At 46.9% G+C, this 16978-nt stretch overlaps 1 protein-coding gene across 1 annotated transcript in view; it reads left to right on the top strand.

Moving 5' to 3' along the window:
* sez6b (seizure related 6 homolog b) overlaps positions 1 to 16978 on the top strand; it is a 419489-nt gene that overhangs the window by 270347 nt on the left and 132164 nt on the right. The window contains 1 exon segment of the mRNA XM_084309484.1: positions 8319 to 8485. Within this exon segment, the coding sequence (XP_084165610.1) occupies positions 8319 to 8485 (167 nt within the window).

Genomic DNA, 16978 nt, shown 5'->3' on the forward strand with positions numbered 1-16978 from the left:
GTCAGAGTTCAGCCCTTACCTGTTAGAGTTCAGCCCTTACCTGTCACAGTTCAGCCCTTACCTGTCAGAGTTAAGCCCTTACCTGTCAGAGTTCAGCCCTTACCTGTCAGAGTTCAGTCCTTACCTATCAGAGTTCAGCCCTTACCTGTCAGAGTTCAGCCCTTACCTGTCAGAGTTCAGCCCTTACCTGTCAGAGTTCAGCCCTTACCTGTCACAGTTCAGTCCTTACCTGTCAGAGTTCAGCCCTTACCTGTCAGAGTTCAGCCCTTACCTGTCAGAGTTCAACCCTTACCTGTCAGAGTTCAGCCCTTACCCGTCACAGTTCAGCCCTTACCTGTTAGAGTTCAGCCCTTACCTGTCAGAGTTCAGCCCTTACCTGTTAGAGTTCAGCCCTTACCCGTCACAGTTCAGCCCTTACCTGTCAGAGTTCAGCCCTTACCCGTCACAGTTCAGCCCTTACCCGTCACAGTTCAGCCCTTACCTGTCAGAGTTCAGCCCTTACCCGTCACAGTTCAGCCCTTACCTGTCAGAGTTCAGCCCTTACCTGTCACAGTTCAGCCCTTACCTGTCAGAGTTCAGCCCTTACCTGTCAGAGTTCAGCCCTTACCTGTCAGAGTTCAGCCCCTACCTGTCAGAGTTCAGCCCTTACCTGTCAGAGTTCAGCCCTTACCTGTCAGAGTTCAGCCCTTATCTGTCAGAGTTCAGCCCTTACCTGTCACAGTTCAGCCCTTACCTGTCAGAGTTCAGCCCTTACCTGTCAGAGTTCAGCCCTTACCTGTCACAGTTCAGCCCTTACCTGTCACAGTTCAGCCCTTACCTGTCAGAGTTCAGCCCTTACCTGTCAGAGTTCAGCCCTTACCTGTCAGGGTTCAGCCCTTACCTGTCAGAGTTCAGCCCTTACCTGTCAGAGTTCAGCCCTTACCTGTTAGAGTTCAGCCCTTACCTGTCACAGTTCAGCCTTTACCTGTCAGAGTTCAGCCCCTACCTGTCAGAGTTCAGCCCTTACCTGTCAGAGTTCAGCCCTTACCTGTTAGAGTTCAGCTCTTACCTGTCAGAGTTCAGCCCTTACCTGTTAGAGTTCAGCCATTACCTGTCACAGTTCAGCCCTTACCTGTTAGAGTTCAGCTCTTACCTGTCAGAGTTCAGCCCTTACCTGTTAGAGTTCAGCTCTTACCTGTCAGAGTTCAGCCCTTACCTGTTAGAGTTCAGCTCTTACCTGTCAGAGTTCAGCCCTTACCTGTTAGAGTTCAGCCCTTACCTGTCAGAGTTCAGCCCTTACCTGTCAGAGTTCAGCCCTTACCTGTCAGAGTTCAGCCCTTACCCGTCACAGTTCAGCCCTTACCTGTCAGAGTTCAGCCCTTACCTGGCAGAGTTCAGCCCTTACCTGTCACGTCGTCTTATAAATCACACCCCCACAGTCCTCACAGTACCAGCTGCAAAGCAGATTCATTCCGTATGCAAATCGGCGTAGTTAGCGGTTAGCAGAGTCAGCCATAACAACCCTCCAGAGGCGGGTGCGCTATTAGCTGTTCCCGTTAATTGCCGCGCGCCGCCGTTCCTCCTCGCGTATGTCCACATCTCCGCGCGCAGCGATCCGTCCTCCTTGAGTTTCCGTGAGGAGGCGGCGGCTCCACGGGACGTTAAAGCGGCCGACAGCGTCGCTCAGGAACAAGTGACAGTTGAGTGTCGTTCTGTCAGAAGGAGGCCCTCGTTACAGAGGGCTAAAAAGAATAGCCATGGGGGGGGGGAATTAGCTGAATGATCCGTTTTGTCAAGCCGCCAACAGCTCCTCAGACTCCTTGGGCTCCAGACTTGTGTGTCCTCTCAGAGACACGTCGGGGGGGGGGGGGGGCGTAATCTAGTCCATTTACAAAGGTTCATAGATTTGTGCTCGCGTCTCTCCCCCTCACGTCTCTCTCTCCCTCGCGTCTCATCCGGGGAGAGATGAGAGGGGATGAGGACGGCGGAAAGGGACGCACTTAGAGCGAATGGAACGTCCCTGTTTACCTGCCGCTTTGAAGTGTAGGTTAGCTTTCAACAGTGGGGGGGGGGGGCACTTTAAACAGGGGGGGGTGTCTGGCGATCCTCCCACAGGAAATATCTAGTGTCAAACACTTCATTTCCTGCATTCTGAGGACCAATTTGTGCCTTTTCTGTATCCATTCATGATGGAAATGTCTTCATTTATGTAAAGGAAAAGACAACATTCAGGTACCCGCTGACAAAAGTATAATGGAATATAATGCAGTGAGGCTCTCAGGCATTCTGTATTGCTCTCAAATATTCTGCTGTATTATTTATTATATATAGTTACAGGTAAGAAGAATATATACATATTTCAACCCCCTTGTTTTTCTTTACCTCTTTTGGGGAGGGGTTTGTGTTTCATATTAGGTATATTTTTTGAAGGGGACAAATTTACCTCTTCTCAATATTGAGGGGGACATGTCCGCTGCACCCCCCCCCCCCTAAATCCATGCCTATGGGAGGAGCTTCATACGTTTAACAGGCGGAGGAGACAAACTAGGAAACCTCAGGTTTCTCCAATGGTCTCTTATTATTTATGCTTTTTTTTTTTTTATACTTAAATTTTTATTTTTAGTTTTTTGATTTACAAACAAAACATCCACATACAATAATACAATTGGCGGTCAAAATTATAAACGACAGTACAATAGAATTCGATAGATAAGAACTAAAAGATATAGCTGATATTAGAAAAATGTATATCAAAATCGAATGACGAGTTGACCTAAAATAAATTCACTAAAGGGGAAAAGGAAAAAACACAGCAAAACAAAAACAAAGAAAAGAGATAAACAATAAAAAAATAAAATAAAAGTGACCTTCATAGTTTATTTTCGTTTCGTTTTTTCTTCTTGTCTCCTTTTCACTCTCCTGTGATGTTGTTTATTTTTTTCCTATACTCTTCCCACTTCTCCCATTTTGACTCAAACTTCTCGTCTTGTAGCCTCAGCCTATGTGTGATTCTCTCCATTTCCTGTATCCCACCCACTATCTCTGTCCATTGTTCCCTCGTCGGTGCTTCTACTCTATACCACATTTTCATCAGTGCTTTCTTGGCTGCTACTGTCACGATGGGGTTAGGTAGAATGCAATAATACAGAAAGGGAAGGAATGGAGGAGGCAGAGGCGAGGAGTGAAGCTTGGAGAATGATGTTTACTGTAGAATCCAGTGCAATACAAGGAAAAATACAGAAACTAAATAACAAACTTCACAATACAAAACAACAAACACTAAGACTTACTAGAGGGAGAACGGTGCGACACGACGTGGAGGAACAGGGGGTAACTGGAGGAATGTCGCCACAACGAAAGGGAGACAGACAGACACCTAAATACCCCGACTAATTACCAATTAAGAACACCTGGCCAACACAGAATCACAAACAACACCTAGACAATAAGCAAAGCACAACTAAACACAACTAAACACAAAAGCAACTCCTAACAACCCAAAACCGTGTATGACATCACACCAGGGAAGGGAAAGACAATGACAGTACACACCATGACATCACATTAATCAAACTATTAATTATAGTTAACACAGTAGTCAGGATGTCCAGTGTACTGGAGCGCACCGATTGTTTGTCACCACTAGAGGGTGGTAGGGCGCCAATGTCAGGCCGAGGGCCAATGTCAGATCGAGGGCATTGCCCAAAGTTAGGTGGAGGGTACTGCCCAGTGTTACCATCCTGCCCAGTCCAGCCAGGACCGGGCCTAGGATCCTGACAGTACCCCCCCCTCAACGGGTGGCTTCCAGACACCCGAAAACAACGTCCATAAGCAGGTGAGGGAGGAAGCCGGAACCCCGGAGAGGACCCAGGGAGAGGACCCGAAGACGAGGGACCAGGAGGCCGAGCGAAAACCCCAGGAGGGGCATAGCAGCCAGGGGGGTAGAAAACGGGCGCAGATGCCCGGAGAGGGGGGGTGGGGACGGGAGCAGAGGCCCGGGGAGGAGGACTGGACCTGGGAACAGAGGTCCGACGAGGGGGGGTGGGGATGGGCACCGAGACCCGGGGAGGGGGGCAGAACCTGAGAACCGAGGCCCGGCGAGGGGGAGTGGGGACGGGCACCGAGGCCCGACGAGGGGGGGTGGGTACAGGTGTAGAAGCCCGGGAAGGGGAGCTGGACCCTGGAGCAGGATCCCGGGCGAGAGACCCTCCAGCCGCCGGACTCGGGGCCGGTTCAGGAGAGCCGGACCGGAGGTGCGGCGGCGACGACCCCTGGAGCAGGATCCCACGCAGACCACGGCGAAGACCACGGCGAAGACCCCGGCGAGGACCCCGGCGAGGACCAGGACGCTGATCACGGCGCAGAGCTGGACCAGACGGGGAGCCAGGATCCGTCGAAGAGCCGGGAGCCGGCACGGCAGCCGGACCAGGTGTAGGGGCCGGGCATGGCGTGGAGACCGGATCGGTCTCGGCGGCGAGGCGTGGTGTAGGATCCAGAGATGAGGAGCCAGGATCCGTCGAGGAGACGGGAGCCGGCACGGCAGCCGGACCAGGTGGAGAGGCCGGGCAGGGCGTGGTGACCGGATCGGTCTCGGCGGCGAGGCGTGGTGTAGGATCCGGGGATGAGGAGCCAGGACCCAGAGCAGAGGCTGGACTGGGCGTGGAAGCTGGACCAGCTGTGGAGGCCTTACTAGCCATACTAGCCTCGGGGGCTAGGCTAACTGTGGGCCCTGGACTCACTGTGGGAACTGTGCTAGCTGAGAATGCCTGGCTAGCTGCTGAGGCTAAGCTAACAGTCAGGGAGAGCCTAGCAGCTCCTGTCCTAATAGCCCTCCTAGACCTGCTAGCTGCAGAGACCTGACTAGCTTGGGACATCTGGTCCGTCTCAGCTACCAGGCTCACCCTGAACCTGGAGCCTAGGTTGGCAGTGGGCGTCTGGTTAGCTACTGTAGCGGGGCTAACAGGCGGAGCTAGGTTAGCTGGGAGTGGCTGGTTAGCTATTGACACGAAGCTAACGGGCGGAGCTAGGTTAGCTGGGAGTGGCTGGTTAGCTATTGACACGAAGCTAACGGGCGGAGCTAGGTTAGCTGGGAGTGGCTGGTTAGCTATTGACACAAAGCTAACCGGCGGAGCTATGTTAGCTGGGGATGCCTGGCTAGCTTGGGACATCTGGTCCGTCTCCGGTACTAGGCTCACCCTGAACCTGGAGCCTAGTCTGGCAGTGGAGACTGTGCTAGCTGGAGACATCTGGTCTGTCTCAGATACTAGGCTCACCCTGAACCTGGAGCCTAGTCTGGCAGTGGAGACTGTGCTAGCTTGAAACGGCCGGTTAGCTATTGAAACGAAGCTAACGGGCGGAGCTAGGTTAGCTGGGAGTGGCTGGTTAGCTCTTGACACTAAGCTAACCGGCGGAGCTATGTTAGCTGTGGACGTCTGGTTAGCTGTATGAGCGGAGCTAACGGGTAGAGCTGTACCAACTGGGGACGTCTGGCCATCTATAGTGGCGGAGCTAACAGGCGGAGCTGTGCTAACTGGAGACGACCGGTTAGCTATTGGCACGAAGCTAACCGGCGGAGCTAGGTTAGCTGGGAGTGGCTGGTTAGCTCTTGACACTAAGCTAACCGGCGGAGCTATGTTAGCTGTGGACGTCTGGTTAGCTGTATGAGCGGAGCTAACGGGTAGAGCTGTACCAACTGGGGACGTCTGGCCATCTATAGTGGCGGAGCTAACAGGCGGAGCTGTGCTAACTGGAGACGACCGGTTAGCTATTGGCACGAAGCTAACCGGCGGAGCTAGGTTAGCTGTGGACGTCCGACCGGCGATGGACATCCGAGCAATCTCAGCGGCTGTGGGAGGATCTAGGCTGACCGTAAGCCTGAGAACAGTCGGCAGACTAGCTACCCCAGCCTTCGGCTTATGCTTCTCCATGAGGACAGCAACATGTTCAGCCATCTCCCACATCGCCGTCTGCAGTGTCGGATTCTCAGTGGCGACCTGGTCGATCTTCCGGAGTAGGAACCCCCATTTGGCCAGTGAGTAACTCTTCATGTCACCGGCCATCAGGGCCAGGACAACAGTGATGGTATCGCTCGCCCTTCCTGCTGCATTCGTTAATGTTGGTGGCGACATTCTGTCACGATGGGGTTAGGTAGAATGCAATAATACAGAAAGGGAAGGAATGGAGGAGGCAGAGGCGAGGAGTGAAGCTTGGAGAATGATGTTTACTGTAGAATCCAGTGCAATACAAGGAAAAATACAGAAACTAAATAACAAACTTCACAATACAAAACAACAAACACTAAGACTTACTAGAGGGAGAACGGTGCGACACGACGTGGAGGAACAGGGGGTAACTGGAGGAATGTCGCCACAACGAAAGGGAGACAGACAGACACCTAAATACCCCGACTAATTACCAATTAAGAACACCTGGCCAACACAGAATCACAAACAACACCTAGACAATAAGCAAAGCACAACTAAACACAACTAAACACAAAAGCAACTCCTAACAACCCAAAACCGTGTATGACATCACACCAGGGAAGGGAAAGACAATGACAGTACACACCATGACATCACATTAATCAAACTATTAATTATAGTTAACACAGTAGTCAGGATGTCCAGTGTACTGGAGCGCACCGATTGTTTGTCACCACTAGAGGGTGGTAGGGCGCCAATGTCAGGCCGAGGGCCAATGTCAGATCGAGGGCATTGCCCAAAGTTAGGTGGAGGGTACTGCCCAGTGTTACCATCCTGCCCAGTCCAGCCAGGACCGGGCCTAGGATCCTGACAGCTACTAGTAATATCTTAATCAAGTATATATCTTTCCCCTGCATTCCTTCCTGTGTTAAGTTCCCTAAATACAATACTTGTCCTGTCTGGGGTATTTCATATCCTACTATTTCATTTATTATCCCTCCTATCTCTTCCCAATAGTTCTTTATTATCTGACATCCCCAGAATATGTGTGTGTGGTTTGCTATTTCCTGTCCACATTTTCTCCAGCATGGTTTCTGTGTTGGTGTATAGTTGCCCTGTATTTCTGGTGTTATAAAAAATCGAATTATGTTTTTCCACCCAAACTCCCTCCATATCCTTGACCCTGTGGTTGTGTGTTGTATTTATGCTTTCACTACCACACTACAGAAGGTTAACCTTTCACTACCACACTACAGACGGTTAGTGAAGGGGTTAACCTTCTATAGTGTGGTAGTGAAAGGGCTAAATGTGTTTTTCAGTTTCAGGGTCACAGAGAAGAATGAATGATGGAGGACAGAGGAAGGGAAGCATTTTAAAGGCTTTAGAATGTACATTTAGAATGTACCCCATGGATGTTAGAGAAAGATAATCAAATAAACCTCTTGATTCTTGATTCTGATTCTGAAAGAGGCTGGAGCAATTACCTGAAGTGGGCAATTTAATAGTAATAAGGAATTTTATTTATAGAGCACACTTTAAAATACAATGTAGTCTCAAGGTGCTTCAACATGGCATACTAAATAGAATATACGTCATGATAAAACATTAAAAAGCAGATAAATTAAAACAATAGAATGGTCAAGGAAAGCACATACCACATGCTTCTCACCACTGACAACCGCGACTGTGCTGTCCTTATGCTCCAAGACCTTAGTGCAGCTTTCGATATGATAGACCATGACATCCTTATCGATCGTCTCTGCCAGGCAGTTGCCGTCAGTGGTATAGCTCTATCCTGGTTCATCTCCTACCTCAGTGATAGAAGCTTCTCTGTCAACATCGGCAATTGCTCCTCCCCCTCTGCCTCTCTCTCCTGCGGGGTCCCACAAGGCTCCATGCTTGGCCCTATTATATTTTCTCTGTATATGCTGCCCCTTGGTTTAGTCATTAAAAAACACACCATCTCTTTCCATTGTTATGCCGACGACACTCAGGTCTATCTCCCCATGAAACCCAATGACAAGTCCAGTCTTGACAGCCTCCGATCCTGTCTAGATGACATAAAATGCTGGATGGCACAACATTTCTTACAACTCAACGAATCTAAATGTGAAATCCTCCTTTTCGGCCCCCCAAACCAAACCAGTGTTATCGCCAGCAGTCTGGGTAACCTGTCTGCCCTAGTTCAGCCCTTCGTTTTCCAGCTTCGGACCATAGCTAGGATCAAGGCCATTCTCTCCCCCTCAGACCATGAGAGAGTCATTCACGCCTTTACTGTATATCATCACGACTTGATTACTGTAGAGAGCTCATATCACCCCTGTTCTTGCCTCCCTTCATTGGCTCCCAGTACGCTATAGGATAGAATGGATTTCTCAAGTAAAGCTGATACTTTCCCCCCCCCCTCTCTCCCAGGTTGCTGATTAAGAACGGGAACAACATCGATGCTCCTGCCCTGTACGACTCGTACGAGGTGGAGTACCTGCCCAATGAGGGCCTGCTCAGCACCGCCCGCCACCTCTTCGTGGAGATGAGCACCGACGCCGCCGGCACCTCCACCGGCATCGCCATCAGATACCAAGGTAGGGACCAGGGCTGTGGGCGATGTGAGGCCTTTTACACACTCAGATACCAAGGTAGGGACCAGAGTTATGGGCGATGTGAGGTCTTTTACACACTCAGATACCAAGGTAGGGACCAGAGCTGTGGGCGATGTGAGGCCTTTTACACACTCAGATACCAAGATCTCCATCCCCTTCTGAAATACATGATAAAGACTCACCAAAGGCATAACCTCAAAAACACAACTGGACAAATCTACAGAATACTTCAAGAAAACAAAATTGAAGATTTAAGCTATATTAAAAATAAATGGGAGAAGGAACTGAAAACAAATATACCAGATAATGAGCGGAATCAAAGTTTTAAAGATATCTTCCATTACATAAAATCACCCTTTTGGCAGGAGTATGCTTGGAAAATAAATATGAGGTACTTTAGAACACAATCAAATATCCAAATTCACACATAATAATCCTAGTTGCTGGAGGGAATGTGGGGAGAATAATGCGGACCAAATCTACTGGTCAGATATTTTACATATAATGGAACAGATGTTCGAGAAAGTGGGGTATCTAGAAAAACAAGCTATACTGTTAGGAACACGCCCCAAAAACCTACAAAAAGAAGAATTATACCTTTTTTATTTTGAGAGTTGCAGCACTTAAGCAAATAACAAGAGCTTGGAAAAAACTTGAATCTCCCAAAGTAAACAAGTGGTTAGAAACTGTAGAGGACATAATTATATAGTATGGAAAAGGTAACTTACAAAATTAATAAGAATGAAAATATGCTGGAAAAAAGATGGGGTTTATTTAAACTATGGAAAGGTATTAGATGACAGACAGATCAGGCGTTTGGATGATGAGTTAAGTAACATGAGACAGTAATAGAAAACTAGAGTAGTAGTAGCAGTTTGATCTACTACCCAATTGTTGGGGAATATTCCATAGGCCTACACCTATAATGAAAATTCAAGTAATTTTTCCCTTTTTATTTAATTTAATTAAATTTTTTTACTTTTATTTGTATATGTATGTGGGGACGAGTAGGGATGGATATTGGATGTATACTATGGATGGATGGATAGGTTTACCAGTCCAGGATCAGTAACATCTATACTATAATGGGTAAATCTTTTTGGGTAATTTTATTTTTTTTAAGTCAATATTTACAGTATGTACATTTGTGTGTGTATTTACGTATGTACAGGTATGTATGCATACATGTATGTGTGACTATGTATATGTGTGTGTACTCTAAATGTAGAGTGATTTATTGACACAATATAGTATTAAAAAAAAGTATAAAAAAAACAAAAAAATAAGATACCAAGGTACCAGAGCTACAGGCGATGTAAGGCCTTTTACACACTCAGATACACCAGAGCTACAGGCGATGTGAGGCCTTTTACACACTCAGATACACCAGAGCTACAGGCGATGTGAGGCCTTTTACACACTCAGATACACCAGAGCTACAGGCGATGTGAGGCCTTTTACACACTCAGATACACCAGAGCTACAGGCGATGTGAGGCCTTTTACACACTCAGATACACCAGAGCTACAGGCGATGTGAGGCCTTTTACACACTCAGATACCAAGGTAGGGACCAGAGCTGCAGGCGATGTGAGGCCTTTTACACACTCAGATACACCAGAGCTACAGGCGATGTGAGGCCTTTTACACACTCAGATACCAAGGTAGGGACCAGGGCTACGGGCGATGTGAGGCCTTTACAATTTTGTTCTTCACATTCACCCATTCACTCACACATTCACACACCGATGGTGGAGGCGACCATGCAGGGTGCCAACCTGCTCATCGGGAGCAGATAGGGGTTAAGTGTCTTGCTCAAGGACACTTCGACAAGCTGCCTGTGAGGAGCGGGAATCGAACCAGGAACGTTCCGATTACCAGACGACTGCTCTACCTCCTGAGCCACTGTCGCCCCTGTATGTAAGACCTTTTACACACTCATAACGCAAGGCGTGCACACGCTAGCCGTTTTAGACTTTCCACATTTACGTTTTATAGTTTGAACGTTACTAGGAGCAGAACCTGACCCAGCACATTTGGTGTCCTAGGCTTTTTTTGCCTGGGCACAGTTTATTTTTTTTTTTTTATATTAAATTTTTTTTAATATATTGGTTGCCCCCCTCTGGGTGTCCGCCCCTGACTAGGAGGGACACAAAATGGCCATGGTAAAATGGCTACCGAGGGGCATTGTGACATCTTGTGAAGACAGAGGATTAACTGATTGTGGACATTCCTTATAATGCCTACTAACAGACTTCACAGGACCAAGGAAACTATAAAAGAAGGAAGGGCCATCACTTCACTGTGTAGCGCGTGAACGCACATTGGTGCCAAGTGCGAAAACTTTCAGTTCGCCCGACATTGAGTTGAATGGGATCAGCCGTCTCGTAGTTTATGACCTGTCATTTAAACAGATTATTACCTCGGATGTCAGAATCATCGGCAATGTGTTGCATTGTTAACTAGCTAACATTTGATATATTGGTTGATGTATATTTCCTCAGATAGCTGGTATATTTTTTATTCTAATACAGGCATCAATAGAACTGGCACCAAGAGGATAGAACGCTGGTATTCTGAGGTGATGACCCTTCCATCATTTACATTTACATTTAGTCATTTAGCTGACGCTTTTATCCAAAGCGACTTACAAGTTCTGTACGACAAGACAGCAAGAAGGGTACAACTCTATCAGCTGAGTAACAATGTTCATCAAGTGTTGCGTGTTACAGTGTAGGTTAGTTTATTAGGACAAGTGCATGACAGTAAGGTTAGTCAGGGTTAGGTTTTTTTTTTTTTTTTTTTTTTTTTTTTTTTTTTTTCCTTCCTTCTTCTATAGTTTCCTTGCACAGGACTAGTTACCAAGGATACCTCAGAGTATGAATGCATGGGAGCGTTCTATGGAGTCTACATTCATGGAGGTGTATTGGAACCAAGAATAGACTACAGTCCCAAACATCAGCCTTTTGAAATATTTGGAGTTTGTCTTTAAACAAACATTTGCACTGTATATGTAAATCTCCATCTAGTGTTCAGAGGGTTTTCCAGCCTCGCCGTTCATTTCCCACAGGAAGCAAACATCCTATATTTGCATTCCTCCGTCTCCAAACCCTCTGCTTAACAGGCACAAGAAAGAGCTCTGTTTCTATGACATCCTCAGCAGCAAGACGCCTCGAGGCCTGGTTCTAAACAAAAGCCGTAGCCCGAAGCCTCGCTTCCTGTAGCGTTCTCCCCCCGGCCCCGCTCCGTCCCTCATAGCCTCACACGCTGCCCTGGCTCCTGCATCTGTAGTGTGACAGTAAAGGGTTAACCTTATGTAGTGTGGTAATGAAAGGGTTAATGCCAGTTCATAGGCAGCCTGTTTGTCTACTCTCTCATGTGAGAACAATCTGACGCTGTCCGTGGTGCTGAAAATGCCCACTGTCATTTTGTCACAGTGAAGGCTGTGGCAACTGTCCCTGTCCTAAGCTATAAGATCCAGAGTCAATTCAAAGCTTTATTTATTCTCGAAAGGACAATTGAGGTCACCCTCATTTTCAATGTCGTTGAGACTTATCAATGCACACATGTTTTTACAATATTATAATCATAAATATTGATAACTATCTATATAGCACTTTTCACACATGGACCGCAGCCCAGAGTGCCCCACAGCAACTAGTATAACATGAATTAAACATAAAATCAGCATAAAATCATATTTTTTACAGAATAAAAGCAATGTATAAATTGCAGACATAAAGAATATACCTGTATAAAAGTAGTGGAGTGTAAACATGCAGACATAAGAATAGGCATCAAATAAGTACAATAAGTAGCCTACAATGTTGCTCGAAGGCATGTGATCTCCCACACATCAATCCCCCCCCCCCCCCCGATAAAGCATGTCATGACCGAAGAAAAACTCAAACAGTCCGTGTGCCACTTATATCCCCATCTCCCCATCTCCCCAGGTCCCGGCGACCTCGCCACCACGAGGAAACCAGCGAATCCCACGCCCCCACCCCCAAACTCATGAGTGAATACATTGTATTAATTTCTCTCGTGAAGATTTCTCTTATTAAATCAGAAACACCAGGCCTCTCCTGATCAACTGCAAAATCATGAGGATAATTGCATTAAACCCAACATGCAATTGAAGCTCTATTATTTTAAGTCAGTCATCAAATAATGTCCAACAAACGCACAAAACAGAGACAAAAGATTTATAGATACTCAAACACTCAACACTCAAACACAAGATTATACATATTTGAGATCATTCAGTAAAAATGAGCCCAGGCTTTTGTTTGCTTCAATCATTGAACACAGACTATATGATTTGGCTTCTAACCTATTTGGGTCAGGCCTAATTCCTTTTGCACAAACGTCTTGCTCAGCAAAAAAGGTGGAATAGCAAATGATTTAGTATTTAAACCAGTATGAATGAATTAACGTTTATTTCAAAAGATATACAATAATAGAAAAAATAACAATGAAAAGGAAAGAAAACTAAATAATTGACTGTGAAAGAAAAAAATAAGAATTTGTCAGAATATTATCTGTAGTAACCTATACAAATGTGGCTATGAATCATACATTATCAGATCTCGCTGACAGAGAGAGAGACACAGGGAGAGAAAGAGATAGAGTGAGCTCTCCTGAGTTTGGCTCAGAAAATGTGTTTTTCTCCATTCTTCCATGGTTAGCAAGCAATGATGATTGACTGTGATGAAAAACTAAAAACAAAAAGAACCATGACAACCACATATTACTATTCATTTAAACCATTTGTCAAATGTGCATAATATACCCAGCCAATAAAATATTTTAAATCAAGCTAGCGGTTATACAACAGGTTATCGGGAACACCCAATGCAAAACAGAGTCAATAGATTGATTAGGCAGGCTATATGTCATCTCTTTCATTCGCAAACTAGATTGAACACTAGTCAGGCATCGGAAAATGGGTTCAAGGGGAATGGTGATGCTGGAGCTCTCTCGCTCTTTTATCGCCCGATGGACGGTCATATTCTGAGACAATTCTGCCAGTAAATCCTTTCCATTGCATCTCAATTGCTTAGAAAATCATGCATCTCAGTGCCAAGAAAACGCATAACTGTCAGCACAGCTTTGCCTAACAGCCAATGAATGAGCTTCTCTAATCCTGACGTTTTCCCCTAGCTTTCCTCTGACCCGTCCCTGCTCTGTGATCGAACCCTGTGCTCACAAGCACCATGTGACCACATGTGTTAAACACCGCGGTCTTATCCGTTCTGCCACCTGAAAAGGATCCCATTCAGGTGGTGAAGTCGGATTATTCAATTTAGGTTTACACCAAGGGGCTACAATACCATGTCACCCCTGTTACACTCTCCACGTCACTCTCGATACACTCTCCATGTCACCCTGTTACACTCTCCACATCACTCTCGTTACACTCTCCATGTCACCCTGTTACACTCTCCACATCACTCTCGTTACACTCTCCATGTCACCCTGTTACACTCTCCATGTCACTCTCATTACACTCTCCATGTCACCCTGTTACACTCTCCACATCACTCTTGTTACACTCTCCACGTCACCCTGTTACACTCTCCACGTCACCCTGTTACACTCTCCATGTCACCCTTGTTACACTATCCATGTCACCCTGTTACACTCTCCATGTCACCCTGTTACACTCTCCATGTCACCCTGTTACACTCTCCATGTCACCCTGTTACACTCTCCATGTCACCCCTGTTACACTCTCCATGTCACCCCTGTTACACTCTCCATGTCACCCTGTTACACTCTCCACCCTGTTACAAGCTCCACCCTGTTACACTCTCCATGTCACTCTCATTACACTATCCACCCTGTTACACTCTCCATGTCACTCTATTACACTCTCCACCCTGTTACACTCTCCATGTCACCCTGTTACACTCTCCACCCTGTTACACTCTCCACCCTGTTACACTCTCCATGTCACCCTGTTACACTCTCCACCCTGTTACACTCTCCATGTCACCCTGTTACACTCTCCATGTTACGCTGTTACACTCTTCATGATACCCTGTTACACTTTCCACAACACCCTGTTACACTCTCCACGTCACCCCGTTACACTCTCCACGCCACCCTGTTACACTCTCCACCCTGTTACACTCTCCATGTCCCCCTGTTACACTCTCCATGTCACCCCTGTTACACTCTCCATGTCACCATGTTACACTCTCCATGTCACCCTGTTACACTCTCCACACCACGCTGTTACACTCTCCATCTCACCCCTGTTACACTCTCCATGTCACCCTGTTACACTCTCCATGTCACCCCGTTACACTCTCCACCCTGTTACACTCTCCATGTCACCCTGTTACACTCTCCACCCTGTTACACTCTCCATGTCACCCCGTTACATTCTCCACATCACCCTGTTACACTCTCCATGTCACCCTGTTACACTCTCCATGTCACCCTGTTACACTCTCCATGTCACTATTACACTATCCACCCTGTTACACTCTCCATGTCACCCTGTGTTACACTCTCCATGTCACTCTATTACACTAGCCACCCTGTTACACTCTCCATGTCACTCTATTACACTATCCACCCTGTTACATTCTCCATGTCACTCTATTACACTATCCACCCTGTTACACTCTCCATGTCACCCTGTTACACTCTCCACCATGTTACACTCTCCACCCTGTTACACTCTCCATGTCACCTTGTTACAATCTCCACCCTGTTACACTCTCCACCCTGTTACACTCTCCATGTCACCCTGTTACACTCTCCATGTCACCCCGTTACACTCTCCGCGTCACCCTGTTACACTCTCCATGTCACCCTGTTACACTCTCCACCCTGTTACACTCTCCACGTCACCCTGTTACACTCTCCATGTCACCCTGTGTTACACTCTCCACCCTGTTACACTCTCCACGTCACCCTGTTACACTCTCCCGTCACCCTGTTACACTCTCCATGTCACCCAAGGTACCCATGTACAAAATACTTCCCAAAGGTCAGTGAATACCACGATCACAACACCAGAGGGAGCTCCACAAATCATGTTAAACCCAGATTCGGCTCAAACAAGGGACTAAACACATTTCGCAATTATGCCACATCAATGTGGAACGCCCTACCCAAAGCTGTAAAGGAATGTGAATCACTACCCACTTTCAAAAATACTCTCAAAAAACACCTAGGGGAGACTGCAATTCTAAACTGGCCCCTGTAAATGTCCTAACACAACCCCCCCCCCCCCCCCCCAATGTACAGTAAATTACCAAGTATGGTCTTGTCAATATTCCAATGTACAGTTTTGCTTGTTCAGTTGTACAGTGTCCCCCACCCACTCCTCCTACCCAACCCCCCCCCCCCCCCAACCTCCTCCAATGTACAGTTTCTATGTCAAATGTATATACTCTCTTTTCTGGACTCTTTTCGTATCACAAACAGTACTGTATTTGCAAATCTGGTATGTCATAAATGTATAGATGTAGCAGTACTGTCTATCTGTATGTCATGTATGTCATATATGTTATGATGAATTGAAAATGGGGGACCCTGATGTAAACAAGACGAAAGTCTTTCTCTGGTCTGCATCCCCTTAACAATTGTATGTATTGAGCTGTACTGTACTGTACCCATTCTGCAATCTGTTAATAAAATTTTCAATCAATCAATCAACCCTGTTACACTCTCCATGTCACCCTGTTACACTCTCCACCCTGTTACACTCTCCATGTCACCCTGTTACACTCTCCATGTTACGCTGTTACACTCTTCATGATACCCTGTTACACTTTCCACAACACCCTGTTACACTCTCCACGTCACCCCGTTACACTCTCCACGCCACCCTGTTACACTCTCCACCCTGTTACACTCTCCATGTCCCCCTGTTACACTCTCCATGTCACCCCTGTTACACTCTCCATGTCACCATGTTACACTCTCCATGTCACCCTGTTACACTCTCCACACCACGCTGTTACACTCTCCATCTCACCCCTGTTACACTCTCCATGTCACCCTGTTACACTCTCCCTGTCACCCCGTTACACTCTCCACCCTGTTACACTCTCCATGTCACCCTGTTACACTCTCCACCCTGTTACACTCTCCATGTCACCCCGTTACATTCTCCACATCACCCTGTTACACTCTCCATGTCACCCTGTTACACTCTCCATGTCACCCTGTTACACTCTCCATGTCACTATTACACTATCCACCCTGTTACACTCTCCATGTCACCCTGTGTTACACTCTCCATGTCACTCTATTACACTAGCCACCCTGTTACACTCTCCATGTCACTCTATTACACTATCCACCCTGTTACATTCTCCATGTCACTCTATTACACTATCCACCCTGTTACACTCTCCATGTCACCCTGTTACACTCTCCACCATGTTACACTCTCCACCCTGTTACACTCTCCATGTCACCTTGTTACAATCTCCACCCTGTTACACTCTCCACC

This window comes from Notolepis coatsorum (assembly GCF_963971535.1).
Source record: "Notolepis coatsorum genome assembly, chromosome: 1".
Lineage (NCBI taxonomy): Eukaryota > Metazoa > Chordata > Actinopteri > Aulopiformes > Paralepididae > Notolepis > Notolepis coatsorum.